Genomic DNA, 14,258 nt, shown 5'->3' on the forward strand with positions numbered 1-14,258 from the left:
CCCCCCAACACACATTAATATCATCTGGGCAACGGCCTCACGTGGGCAGCGCCGTCTTTAACAAAGTGAGCATGATATATTTTATCTGCTCAACACCTCCCCTCCCCTGAGGCAACTCCCCCAGCCTGGGAAGGTTCTGGGAGGTGTCCTTGGGACAAGGCCTTCAGGAGGGACCTGAGTATTGGGAAATGGAGACAGTGTGTGACCAAGGCCACAAGCTTGTTACAACTGTGGGAAAGAAGGACATTTTCAGAAAGATTACAGGCAGAGCCTAATAGCAACTATGTAGCTTGGGTTTTGTGTGTGCCCTGAGAGGCTAATTAAAATTCAATCTAAAAATTCCTTATAAAGTTCCAGCAAAGCAGATTATAAAAAGCCAATATGATCAATTACTGTACTATTTTTGTTGTGTTTATACAAATTACCAGATCAAGTTAAAACTAGACTTAATACTGCATCTAGGATAATCTTAATTTGACTCTTTAAAAAAATTACTAAGGGTAATTTTAGGAAGAAAAAAAAGAGAAACCAGTTCATTTAAATAATTTAATTAATGTCTTTTAAAGTTCTTAACAAAAAATATGTTTGTTTTCCCTGGGTTTACAAAAGGTTCCTGTTATCTGTATAATATCTTTGAAAATATGTTTGTTTGCCAATAAAATTGTAAGGTATTTTTCCCTGCCGAGAAGGAAGGAATGGGGCTCGGAGCCACCAAGTGTGGAATAGCAAAAGGCTTTATTGAGTACGTGCATCCCGCCTGGCAAGGTTCCCTAGCCCCGAGGTAAGATGGAGGCCAGGGAAGTTGCACGGATTAAACTGCATGGGAGATTTTTAAAGGAGTCCCTTTAGGGAAGTAGAGCTACTATGATGTGGTGAAATCCCACTGGCTGGCAGACAATCGCTTTTTTCCAAACGGTTCCTGTGAAGCCTCCTTTGGTGCGCTTGGTTGTGGGCGGTCCTAGCCAAAGTTCACAGGTCTGAGTTCCCCAAGTGACCATCCCCCATTATCCACCGACCTTACATTCTGACCTTTTGTGTTAAATAGAAAAAGGGGCGCCGTTTATTTGTCTGGCTACTTCCTGCTGAATAGGGGCGTCGTGGGGAGGGGGAGATCGGAAGGTGGTGGCTTTGAGGGGTGTCTGGAGGAACATTTGTGTGGCCTTGAGTTGAGAAACTTTGCGGATGCGGTCCTGTAAGGATTTAAAAAAAGGAGGAGTAATAGGGGGATTTGCAGGGTCCAGCCTTTTGGTGAGCTGGAGATGGATGGAGGCCAGTGGTCCTGTAAGGAGGCAAGCTTAAGGCAAAACTGCATGTCAGGAGTGGCGTAAAAAGGGGAAAGGTAGGGGGTCCCATCCATTCCCATAACCGAGACCTGTGAGGGAACTAGAGGTCCAGAGTGTGATGGCAAAACAGAGAAGGTAGTCCCCGTGTCCACAAGAAATGTGATGGACTTACCCACTCGTTGCAGCATACCCTGGGTTCTCCGAGTCCAGGCCGTGTTCTAGGAGTTCGAGCGATGCGCCCACCTGGTTGGATTGGCCTTCCCATTCGGGTGGCTTGTCCTCCATTTAGAGGCGCTGAGGAAAAACCTGTTGCCCCAAATGGGCAATCACTCTGCTAGTGACTGGGCTGCTTGCAGGCAGGACTCAGTGGGCAGCCACCAGCAGGGTCCCTGCCGGGACCAGTGGTCCTGCTTGCCACACTTAAAGCAAACTGCTGGTGGCTCTGCTGGTCTCAGGGTTGCCACAAGAGTTGGGGTTTAGAGTGTTACCTTCTGCTGCATGCGGGTCTGGCGAACAGCCTTGGCCTGTTTCTACTAATTGGGACCATTAAAAACTTTAAATGCCGTGTTCACAGGTTCCGGATAGGGGTTTGGGAATAAGAGGAGGGGGGCTCGTGGGGAGCCTGGCACCCAGATCCCACAGGAAATGCTAGAGCCAAAGGCAGGACAGGGCCAGAACTTCCTGCAAGAAAATTGGGGTTGGACGTCCTGAAAACCAGTGTAAGAGCCAATGCCAGGCTGAGAAAGGCCTGACCGAGGAGGGACTTAAGAACACAGTGAAGGGAGGGGCCCCTGGCCAGCAGGGGAGGATAAAGAGATGGTAGTGGTGAATAAGAAACAGGTTTTTGTGAAGGGAGGGGAGGGGGCTCTCAGAGGGAAGAGACCCAAGCACAAAAGAGGTCCACAGACGGACCAGAGAAAAGTCCCAAGAGAGGGGCGCCCATGGGGGTCAGACAGGAGGGAAAGAGAGTTTGGAGTCCACGGAGAAGGAAAGATCAGGAGTGGAGATTTTAGGTGAGGTTTCTCTGGCCAGAAAAAGGCCTGCACTGTGGAACAGGTGGCACAGATATTAAGGACAGGTGCGCGAATAATTAGAAGCTGTGTATGTAAGAGATCTCCAATCAGTTCCCAGCTTTTTTGGTGATAGTTAAATTGGTGAGGGTGTTAAAACCGAAAGTCCCTTCAGGATGCTAGTTCAATGGGTTCTGTGGCCTGGCCACAGTGGAGAAAAGAATAGTTTCTTCTTCTTTAGGGAGGGAGATTCCTATGCCCCCACAGCTGCCCTCAGTCCTCGGAGTGGTCAGTATTGAGTATTAGCGTCCTAAAAACTCAAGGTCTGGCCACGGACGGAAAAGGTAAAGTGGATGTGCTTGGGGACAAGCACATGCACTCGGACGAATGGAAAAGACTTCCCTGACGTAGCTACGGTTTCGGACAGGGAGTCTCGGAGGAAAGAACTGAGAGGAAGGCGGAGGCAGGGGACTTACCGCACCGTGCGCCGAAGTGGGTGGAAGGTCGGAGATCCTGGTTCTTTCTCAGAGGGGATGAGGAAGAGGAGCAGTCCTTGCGGACTTCTACTCCTCCTGGGTTTCAGCACCAAAATGTAAGGTATTTTTCCCCGCTGAGAAGGAAGGAACGGGGCTCGGAGCCACCAAGTGTGGAAGAGCAAAAGGCTTTATTGAGTACAGAGCGCGCATCCCGCCTGGCAAGGTTCCCTAGCCCCGAGGTAAGATGGAGGCCAGGGAAGTTGCATGGATTAAACTGTGTGGGAGATATTTAAAGGGGTCCCTTTAGGGAAGTAGAGCTACTATGACGTGGTGAAATCCCACTGGCTGGCAGACGATCGCTTTTTTCCAAACGGTTCCTGTGAAGCCTCCTTTGGCGCGCTTGGTTGTGGGCGGTCCTAGACAAAGTTCGCGGGTCTGAGTTCCCCAAGTGACCATCCCCCATTATCCACTGACCTTACAAAAATAATCTATTTCTTTTTAAAAAATTAATTTTAATGGGGTGACATTGATAAATCGGGGTACATATGTTCAGAGCAAACATCTCTAAGTTATTTTTTTTTCTTTTTTGCATTTTTCCGAAGCTGGAAATGGGGAGGCGGTCAGACAGACTCCTGCATGCGCCCAACCGGGAATCTACCCGGCATGCCCACCAGGGGGCGATGCTCTGCCCATCTGGGGCATCACTCTGTTGCATCCAGAGCCATTCTAGCGCCTGAAGCAGAGGCCACAGAGCCATCCCCAGCACCTGGGCCAACTTTGCTCCAATAGAGCCTCGGCTGCAGGAGGGGAAGAGAGAAACAGAGAGGAAGGAGAGGGGGAGGCGTGGAGAAGCAGATGGGCGCCTCTCCTGTGTGCCCTGGCCGGGAATTGAACCCAGGACTCCTGTACGCCAGGCCGACACTCTACCACTGAGCCAACCGGCCAGGGCCTCTCTAGGTTATTTTGACATTTGATTATGCTGCATTCCCATCACCCAAAGTCCAACTGTCTTCCGTCACCTTCTAACTGGTTTTCTTTGTGGGCCTCCCTCCCCCAACCCCCTCTCTCTCCTCCCTCCCACCCCGTAACCCCCACACTCTTGTCCATGTCTCTGAGTCTCATTTTTATGTCCCATCTATGTATGGAATCATATAGTTCTTAGTTTTTTCTGATTTACTTATTTCACTCAGTATAATGTTAACAAGGTCCATCCATGTTGTTGTAAATGATCCAATGTCATCATTTCTTACGGCTGAGTAGTATTCCATAGTATATATGTACCAAAGCTTTTTAATCCACTCGTCCACTGATGGACACTTGGGCTGTTTCCAGATCTTCGCTATTGTGAACAATGCTTCCATAAACAGGGGGGTGCATTTCTTCTTTTGAAACAGTGCTATGGTGTTCTTGGGGTATATTCCTAAAAGTGGTATAGCTGGGTCAAAAGGCAGTTCGATTTTTAATTTTTTGAGGAAACTCCATACTGTTTTCCACAGTGGCTGCACCAGTCTGCATTAAAATAATCTATTTATAAAGGTCATAAAATATGTTCATATAAGTATCAACCTAGCCTGACTGTGGTGGTACAGTGGATAAAACATTGACCTGCCTGACCTGTGGTGGCGCAGTGGATAAGGTGTCGACCTGGAAATGCTGAGGTTGCCAGTTCGAAACCCTGGGCTTGCCTGGTCAAGGCACATATGGGAGTTGATGCTTACAGCTCCTCCTCAACTTCTCTCTCTGTCTCTCTCTCCTCTCTCTTTCCCCCTCTGTCTCTCTCTCTCCCTTTCTCTCTCCTCTCTAAAATGAATAAATAAAATTAAAAAAATTAAAAAAAAAACAAACATTGACCTGGAATGCTCATGTTGCCTGTGCAAAATCCTGGGCTTGCCTGGTCAAGGCTTGTACAGGAAGCAACTACTGAGTTGATACTTCCTGCTCTTCCCCATCTTTATCTCTCCTCTCTCTAAAAATCAATAAATAAAAATAAATTTTAAAAAAGATAAAATATCAATCTAAAATTACTAATTACTAACTTAGTTCTCATTGAAAGTTAAGGTTCTTAGAAGTTAACAATTGTAAAGCCAGTGTCCGCGGCCGCCATCATAGCCACCCGGCCCATGCAGGTTCGCATTGGATTTGGACAGTTGGTAAAGAAACAATGGAGCCAAAAACTGGTGGGCCATCATCTTTAATCCTAGCTTGCACCCGGCGGGCAAGTAAAAACACACACTGGGCTCCAAAACCCACTCACATTCAGTGCTCACAAAGCTACTTACTTATCCAAGTTTCCTAGAATCAAAGTTTCCTAGCTCACCAGCCTTATCACCTCTGTTCCCCATCCCCTTACTTCTCCCTGCACAAACTCTGCACAAACTGGCTTTTCCTTCAGTACTCTGCCCTCTTGGCTGCTCCTCCTGGCCTCCTCCATGTGGCCTTTCTCTGCTCTCTCCTCTCTGCTGTCTCCTCTAATGCTAATCTCAGGAACCAAGAGAGCTAGCTCCCGTTCTGCCCCCATTTTATAGTGTAGAAATCAAAAACCCTTAATCCAATATACAAAATAGGGAAGTCTCTAATACAGGGGTCCCCAAACTGCGGCCCATGGGCCGCATGCGGCCCCCTGAGGCCATTTATCCGGCCCCCGCCGCACTTCCAGAAGGGGCACCTCTTTCATTGGTGGTCAGTGAGAGAGCGACGCAAAGCGTGGCATTGCTCACATACAGTACTACTTCTGGTGACGTGGGACACACGTGTCACGGCTCTGGAAGCGCGTCATATCACTTGTTATGGCTAGCAGTGACAAATATGGAACCGGACATTGACCATCTCATTAGCCAAAAGTAGGCCCATAGTTCCCATTGAAATACTCGTCAGTTTGTTGATTTAAATTTACTTGTTCTTTATTTTAAATATTGTATTTGTTCCCATTTTGTTTACTTTAAAATAAGATATGTGCAGTGTGCATAGGGATTTGTTCCTAGTGTTTTTTATAGTCTGGCCCTCCAACAGTCTGAGGGACAGTGAACTGGCCCCCTGTGTAAAAAGTTTGGGGACCCCTGCTCTAATACAAAGTCACTTATCTGAGGCATGATGGGATTGTACCACCCCACATCAAAAAGGGTGGGAAAGGCTTAGTCCTAAAATCAAGCCCAGGCTACAAGGATCCTGCCTGCCCACAGCCCGCCCCCAACACACATTAATATCACCTGGGTGATGGGCCTCCACGTGGGCAGCACCATCTTTAACAAAGTGAGCATAATATATTTTATCTGCCCAACAACAATTCTGATTAATTAGAAAGAAATTATATGGTATTTATTTATTTATTTATTTTTTACAGAGACTGAGAGTGAGTCAGAGAGAGGGATAGACAGGGACTGTCAGACAGGAATGGAGAGAGATGAGAAGCATCAATCATTAGTTTTTCATTGCGTATTGCAACACATTAGTTGTTCATTGATTGCTTTCTCATATGTGCCTTGATTGCGGGCCTTCAGCAGACCGAGTAACCCCTTGCTGGAGCCAGCAACCTTGGGTTTTTAAGCTGGTGGGCTTTTGCTCAAACCAGATGAGCCCGCGCTCAAGCTGGCGACCTCGGGGTCTTGAACCTGGGTCCTCTGCATCCCAGTCCGACGCTCTATTCACTGCGCCACCGCTTGGTCAGGCGAAATTATATGGTTTTAATGATAAAATTTATAAGGTAATGGAGGTACTTTTGAAGGAAAAGGAAGAAAGTAAATTGTTCTGAAAGTTGGTTATTTCTGAATAGCTTCGACAGGTCTGTGTAAATTGCAGAAAGTTTGTTCAGGTTGTAGAAGGTTTCTGCAGAGGGAAGAAACAAAAATAGAAGCAACTAAGAAAGTAGACAGCCTGACCTGTGGTGGCGCAGTGGATAAAAGCGTCGACCTGGAAATGCTGAGGTCGCCGGTTCGAAACCCTGGGCTTGCCTGGTCAAGGCACATTATGGGAGTTGATGCTTCCAGCTCCTCCCCCCCCTTCTCTCTCTCTCTCTCTCTGTCTCTCCCTCTCCTCTCTAAAATGAATAAAAAAAAAAAAAAGAAAGAAAGTAGACAAAGGTGAGAAAGAAATAAAAAAGGAAGGATTTTAGAAAAAAGATTGTCCTGAAAGGAAAATAAAAAGGAATATTATGAAATTCTCAGGTGCCTCAGGAACTTAAGAAATTTACCCAAACTTATAAGTATTGCAGAAGGAGCCATAGCCTTCTTCTTCTTCTTCTTTTTTTTTACAGGGATAGAGAGAGAGAGAGAGAGAGTCAGAGAGTGGGTTAGACAGGGACAGACAGACAGGAGCAGAAAGAGATGAGAAGCATCAATCATCAGTTTCTCCTTGCAACACCTTAGTTGTTCATTGATTGCTTTCTCATATGTGCCTTGACCATGGGCCTTCAGCAGACCGAGTGACCCCTTGCTCAAGCCAGCGACCTTGGGTCCAAGATGGTGAGCTTTTTTTTTTTTTTTTTTTTTTTTTGTATTTTTATTTAGGTGGAAACGGGAGAGACAGTCAGACAGACTCCCGCATGCGCCCGACCGGGATCCACCTGGCACGCCCACCAGGGGCGACGCTCTATCCCACCAGGGGGCGATGCTCTGCCCCTCCAGGGTGTCGCTCTGCTGAGACCAGAGCCACTCTAGCGCCTGGGGCAGAGGCCAAGGAGCCATCCCCAGCGCCCCAGCCATCTTTGCTCCAATGGAGCCTTGGCTGCGGGAGGGGAAGAGAGAGACAGAGAGGAAGGGGGGGTGGAGAAGCGAATGGGTGCTTCTCCTATGTGCCCTGGTCGGGAATCGAACCTGGGTCCCCCGCACGCCAGGCCGACGCTCTACCGCTGAGCCAACAGGCCAGGGCCGATGGTGAGCTTTTTGGTCAAGCCAGATGAGCCTGCGCTCAAGCTGGCAACCTCGGGGTCTCGAACCTGGGTTCTCCGCATCCCAGTCCGACGCTCTATCCACTGTGCCACCGCCTGGTCAGGCGCCAATAGCTTTCTCAAGCCCCAATACAGAAACAAAAAGGGGGGAGTCAGGAGGAGAGACTCACCCTACAAGAACAATTGTATATGGCTCTTTTTACTCTGACTTTTTTGAACATTTCCTCATCTAGACTTAATGCAGCTGAGAGCCATTTTATACCAGCCAAACAACAGCCTAAGCCTCTCATGTTGTACTAGGATATACAATATTACCTGGCCCTGAGTGGAAGAATCCTGTCAAATTACTAACCTGGGGGTGAGGGTTTGTTGCAATCTTTTTTTTTTTTTTTTTACAGAGACAGAGAGAGAGTCAGAGAGAGGGATAGACAGGGACAGACAGACAGGAACGGAGAGATGAGAGGCATCAATCATTAGTTTTTCGTTGTGCATTGCGACACCTTAATTGTTCATTGATTGCTCTCCCATACATGCCTTTACTGTGGGCCTTCAGTAGACCGAGTAACCCCTTGCTGGAGCCAGCAACCTTGGGCTCAAGCTGGTGACCTCAGGGTCTCGAACCTGGGTCCTCTGCATCCCAGTTCGACGCTCTATCCACTGCGCCACCTCCCTGTCAGGCCATTTGTTGCAATCTTGTCATCAACAGGTAATATATAATAAATGGAATGTCCCACCATCTTCTGGCTCCACAGTTCTTTTACCGTCTGTTCAAATTCAATGTGAACGTGCATGGCCTTGGCATCTGACCACATGTCTGGCACAGACAGCAGGATTTGGATCAGATTGGTATGGAGTCACCAACACCCTTGAGGAGTGGTGTAAAGTCAGGAGCCAGGGCCACCATCATAGCCATCTGGCCCATGCAGGTTCACATTGGATTTGGACAGTCGGTAAAGAAACAATGGAGCCAAAAGCTGGTGGGCCATCATCTTTAATCCTAGCTTGCACCTGGTGGGCAAGTAAAAACACACACTGGGCTCCAAAACCTACTTGTCAGTGCTCACAAAGCTACTTACTTATCTGAGTTTCCTAGAATCAAAGGTGTCTACCTCACCAGCCTCATTCTCCTTTGTTTTCCATCTCCTTCTCTCTCTTTGCACAAACTCTGCACAAACTGGCTTCTCATTCAACACTCCGCCATCTTGGCTGCTTCTCCTGGTCTCCTCCGCATAGCCTTTCTCTGCTCCCTCCCCTAATACTAATCTCAGGAACCAAGAGAGAGCAAGCTCCCGGTCTGCCCCACTTTATAGTGCAGAAATCAAAACTTTTAATACAATATACAAAATAAGAAAGTCTCTGATACAAACTCCACCCCACATCAAAAAGGGTGGGAAAGGCTTAGTCCTAAAACAAAACCCCAGGCTACAATCCTGCCTGCCCACAGCCCGCCCACAACACACATTAATACAATCACGCCCATCCCAAGCAATCACCTGGGTGACGGGCTTCCACCTGGGCAGTGCCATCTTTAACAAAGTGAGCATAATATATTTTATCTCCCCAACAAGAAGGGTAGAGGAGTGGTTATTGTTCTTCAGTATATAGTTCTCCATGGCTCTTCTTTGATGGGCCATGGGCTGGGTTTTTTGCAACCCTGCAAGAGGAAACCAGTTCTGTGCTAGAAGCTGCTCAAGGTCAAATGCTCCAGGGTAAGCTGCAGACCAAGCGGCAATAATGGTGTGAACTGGAATGGTCACTGGAGAAAGTGCTACATATCCAAGAACTGCAGGTCAGGCAATAAGCTGAGAACCAGTGATGGCTTGAACTGGAGTAAGTGCTGGAGAAGGAGTGTCAGGTTTGTGAGCTCCAGTTTGCCCAGGAAGTAAAATACTGGCACCGACAGTTAGTGGAGAAACAACTACAGATTCAAGAACTTGAGTCTCAGCCTCAGGCTGAGAGCTGGCAGCCTCAGGGTCTGAAATGGTCACTGAAGAAGGAGCACCTGTGCCAGGTGGAGTGGCTCTTAGTTGACAGGAGCAGAAGTTTCCAACTCCTTCTCTTCTGAAGATGAGGCTTGGGTTGCAGCTGATGTCTGCAGACTCAGAGCTCAGCCGGTGGTTGCCCAGAAGGTAAAAACCCAGCAGCCAAGCATTCCTCAGGGGCAGGTGCAACCCCCTACACAGATGGTAGCAGATTTGGGGGAGCTAGAGGCAGCTCAAGATCATAAAGCAGTGAGGGCTGCTGCCTGTGCTGTCCCCCTAACTGACAAATAAAACAGGCCTGTAAAGGCGACCCGAATACAGATGTGGGCAGATTTGATTGCAGCCAGGGCAAATAGAAATTGGATGGCAGGTCTAGAAAAGTCCTGTTAGAGCTTTGGCAGCAGCTTGAGCCAGAGCAGAGGTTCCAACTGCTGAAAACGTGGGGAAGCGAGTGACCCCGGCAGCTGCCAAGAAAATGATTGACATTCGAGTTGCATGGTTGCAAGATTACGTGGAGACAGTTGTAGGAAAGGAGGATCCTCCCCAAGACCCATTGTTCCAGTTTGAATAGGGAGAAGGCTGAGGGACCCACCTAACGGGGATGGGCCTGAAGCCTCATGTGAAATTGGCAGTCCACGGGTTCCCTTCTAATGTGCAGCAGGTGTTGGCATTAGAAGGTAATAGGTGCTTTTTGGCAGCAGCAGTAAAAAAACTATCAGAGTGGCATAGGCCTTGAACGTGTTTGACCCCGCCAAGCTGTGTAAACTTGCTGAGGGGTTTGGATGCAGCTTGTGGAAATGGACAGAGTGCTTATGGAAAGGCACTGAGGCCTGTTAATAAAGCGCTGTATACCTAGTTGCCCGTAATGGACCTTTATCTTGGTGATTTGTACAGAGAGCTGGGCTATCGTGGACTGATCATTGAGCAATGTAGTGGACTCCTGGACTGCAACCAGAGAGGGGCACCAGCTCCTTTGTTGGATGGACATGCCACTTTTGGATAGTATGAGACATCTTAATGGGGGTGGCCCAGCTCCAGTGTAGGCCCTTCTGCACTGGGAAGCTGCTTTCATCATGGACACAGCCCTGGATTATACAGGCCCTCCCACCTACCATGGGGTAGGGAGCTAGAGATAGGCCTCCAGTTAGCAGAGTGCTCATTTAAGTAAACAAAATTTTATTATGTAATTTGTTTATGAATAAATGTGAGTGAAAAAATATTTTAATATACAATATTATTTTAATAAAAATATACTTTAATAAAAATATAATTACATACCATATAAATATCCAAACTGTGTCGCAATCAATTGGAAAAATATTTATTTTTATTTTTATTTATTGATTTTTAGAGGGTGGGGAGAAAGAGAGAGAGAGAGAGATGTTAGGTTCGGGGAGATATGCTGTGGCTGCCAGAGTTTAATTCTTGAAGGAGAAGGAACAGGGAAGGGCTGATAGGGTCCCTGTGAGGCTGAGAACAAAGAGATCAGCACAAAGCTGGGAAAACATCCTGCATTCTATTGGTTAGAGACCCTTATCAGAAGTTTATGTTTGAAATTCTACACTAAGCTAAACCCTTCCTCTGTTGCTATGCTGCACACGACCTCCCTAGTGAATAGCTAACTGCCACATAATGCTTGCTCACTTAGGATATATAGGGACCTAGTTGTAAGCGCCAGGCACGACTCTCATTTGCAGCCCCTTGAGGGTACGGTGTCTCCGGACACCTTGAGAGTTCGTCCCTGCGCAGGTTAAACTTGGCCAATAAAGTAAGATCTAAACCCCTGAAAGTCTCCCACGTTTGTTCTTGCGCTTGGTGAATGCAACAAGAGAGAAAGGGGAGGAGCAGGAAGCATCAACTCTCATACGTGCCTTGACCAGGCAAGCCCAAGGTTTCCAACCGGCAACCTCAGCGTTCCAGGTAGATGCTTTATCCCACTGCGCCACCACAGGTCAGGCAATCAGAACAATATTTAATTAATAGAATGAAGGGGTTATATTAGCTTGAAGGTGTTATATCGCAACTAAAACAATTATTTCATTTTACAAACAGCCTGGACACGTTTTCAGTTATCAACTGCAGCTATTGTCTATGCTACAATGCCACTTGATTCAGCACACTTGACCACAAAAATAATGAATTGTTTGACCTTGGGTGCACACTGGCAAACTCTGCCTAAAGGACTGTGGGTTTCACATCGCCGCTAAATGTCAAACAGTTCATATCAAGTGCAGACGAGTACAAAAGTTGTAAATCTTTATAATAAAATTTTTTTAAAAAATAAAGAAGTATAGGCCCTGGCCAGTTGGCTCAGTGGTAGAGCGTCGGCCTGGCGTGCAGGGGTCCCGGGTTTGATTCCCGGCCAGGGCACACAGGAGAAGCGCCCATCTGCTTCTCCACCCCTCCCCCTCTCCTTCCTCTCTGTCTCTCTCTTCCCCTCCCGCAGCAAGGTCCACTGGAGCAAAGATGGCCCCGGCGCTGGGGATGGCTCCTTGGCCTCTGCCCCAGGCGCTAGAGTGGCTCTGGTCGTGGCAGAGCGACGCCCCAGAGGGGCAGAGCATCGCCCCCTGGTGGGCAGAGCATCGCCCCTGGTGGGCGTGCCGGGTGGATCCCGGTCGGGCGCATGCGGGAGTCTGTCTGACTGTCTCTCCCCGTTTCCAGCTTCAGAAAAATACCAATAAATAAATAAATAAATAAATAAATAAATAAATAAATAAATAAAAGAAGTATTGCGAATCCATTCGACCAATTATTGGAAGTTAACCCTAGATTAGTCACATGTGGAATTTTCTGCGTACCACTATCTTCTTTCTTAAACATCTCGTTTTCCAATAATCAAAGATGCTTCTGCTTCTGAGTAGCTGAGGTTTTAAAGTAGCGGAGAATATTAAAAATTTAATCGCGGGCCACATAAACTCATTATGCAGGCTGTAGGTTGGCCATGCCTGCTCTAGTCTCAGGGCTTTAGTCAGTTGCTACCACACATGTCTTTTCTCACTTCCTGTCTGGCCTTCACTTAAAATGTTACCTTCTCACTTACCTTCCCTGGTCAACCTCCTGCACTCCTTATCCCCATCTCCTAGTTAGTCCTCTTTAGCATTTAAAACTATCTTATATTTTTGTATATTTTATTTAAGTTTTTAAATTGTTTTCCAGATGTAAATTCTAAAGGGGCTCCCGCCTCCTTAACCCGTCCTTCTCCCGCATTGTAACTTCTGTAACCTCAGACCCTAGCAGAATTACTAGCATGAGTAGGTGATTAATAAATATTTATTGAATGTATATATTGATATGACGGAAAGATAATAATCAGTTTTACATCTCCCGGTTTCCTCAACTATGAATCTGGAGTCAGTCTCCTCTGGTTGTTTCTAGCATAGGATGCTAGACCAAGAACTAAACCCCACAGAGAACACATCGCTTACTGGGGCTATCGAGATCAGGATTCTACGCTCCAGAAATACCCCAGAGGTTGTCGGTTATTTCCCACATTCGTCCACCTGGTACAGCTCGGATCACTCCAGGTGCCCTGTCTGCCCCTGTCCCGCCCCCTCGCTCTCGCGTACTTCCGGTCCCGCCCCACGGCTGGCTCGCTCCCGGCACCGCCTCCTCCGCGTTTGGCCGGCTGCCCCAGTGTAGGGAGGTGAAGGGGCGGCACCGGTGGCCGGGATGAGCGCGGCATCTGGACATTCCGACACAAAGAGCTGAGGCTGACGCGGGGTCAGAACCACGGGCCTGCTCAGGTCCCTTGGCCCGGGTCTCTGTGATCTGCACGCGGGCGAAGAGGGTGGAACCCCCCACACTGCCCAGGTGAGCGGGGTCGGGGCTGGCCTGCGGGACGGCAGGGACGGCAGGGCCGGGCGGCGGCACGCGCCTCCGGTGGGGCCGCCTTGCTAGGAAGTCGGCTGGTAGGACAACAGTGCTCTGGGCGGAGCACGAACAGGGATGAAAACCTGTGGAACCCCACTCCCTGCCGCTCGCCTCGGCGCCCGGACCCTGGCCACTGCATGGGGTGCGCGCTTCCCCTTGGCTCCGGTTATAGGGGCTGCAGGTTAGGTAAGTGTGAGGTGATGTCCGGCTTTTCCTGTCATCCTGGAGGGCTAGGGGTGGGGTCGCTTTAAAATAAGGTTTTCTCCGGGAACCCGGCTGCTTAACCAAGCCTTTAAAAACCAGGTCTTACAATTCGGCCATTTCTCAAGTGTCGGTGCCCGTTTGAACAGTTTGCGTTGTTCCGGCCCCTTTACTGAAGTGTAAGTTCAGCTCCTGGTGTGCGATGCGGGATGGGGCGAACCAGTGGTTCCTTTGGGAAAGTGACGGTTGGGGAGAGTCGTGGTCTCGGTGGGCCGATGCAGCCTCTTTGCTTCCCAGATGCGCCGCAGCCGGTGGCCAGGCGCCTTTGCCATCCCTGGCGTCCTCTATGTCCTCTGCAAAACGCGAAGGCCCCATCCCTCTAAGTCGAATTATTCCACAGAATCATCTCATGTAAATAAGATTGCAACTTTTTAGGATGTACCCGTTTCCTTTTGTTGTATTATGAGTTTGCACGTGGAAAACTATTTGAAATAAGATGCCAGTCTCTGGAGCAGAAAAGCCTGTTGTTTCCTCTGTTGTACTAGTTTGGCAGA

General features: G+C 48.3%; 1 protein-coding gene across 4 annotated transcripts in view; it reads left to right on the plus strand.

Annotated features, from left to right (window-relative positions):
* The window catches only part of NINL (ninein like), a 217,475-nt gene that overhangs the window by 38,433 nt on the left and 164,784 nt on the right, over positions 1-14,258 (plus strand). For 2 of the 4 annotated variants that reach the window (XM_066386921.1, XM_066386926.1), the window contains exon 1: positions 13,576-13,689. The exons of 1 other annotated variant lie outside the window; for it this stretch is intronic. In XM_066386921.1, coding sequence (XP_066243018.1) covers positions 13,641-13,689 — 49 coding nt within the window. In that variant the 5' untranslated portion in view covers positions 13,576-13,640. Of the gene's footprint in view, positions 1-13,243; positions 13,444-13,575; positions 13,690-14,258 lie in introns of those variants that run through there. One more of the 4 variants, XM_066386923.1, reaches the window with a different exon arrangement.

The sequence above is a fragment of the Saccopteryx leptura genome, chromosome 5, assembly GCF_036850995.1.
Source record: "Saccopteryx leptura isolate mSacLep1 chromosome 5, mSacLep1_pri_phased_curated, whole genome shotgun sequence".
Classification (NCBI taxonomy): domain Eukaryota; kingdom Metazoa; phylum Chordata; class Mammalia; order Chiroptera; family Emballonuridae; genus Saccopteryx; species Saccopteryx leptura.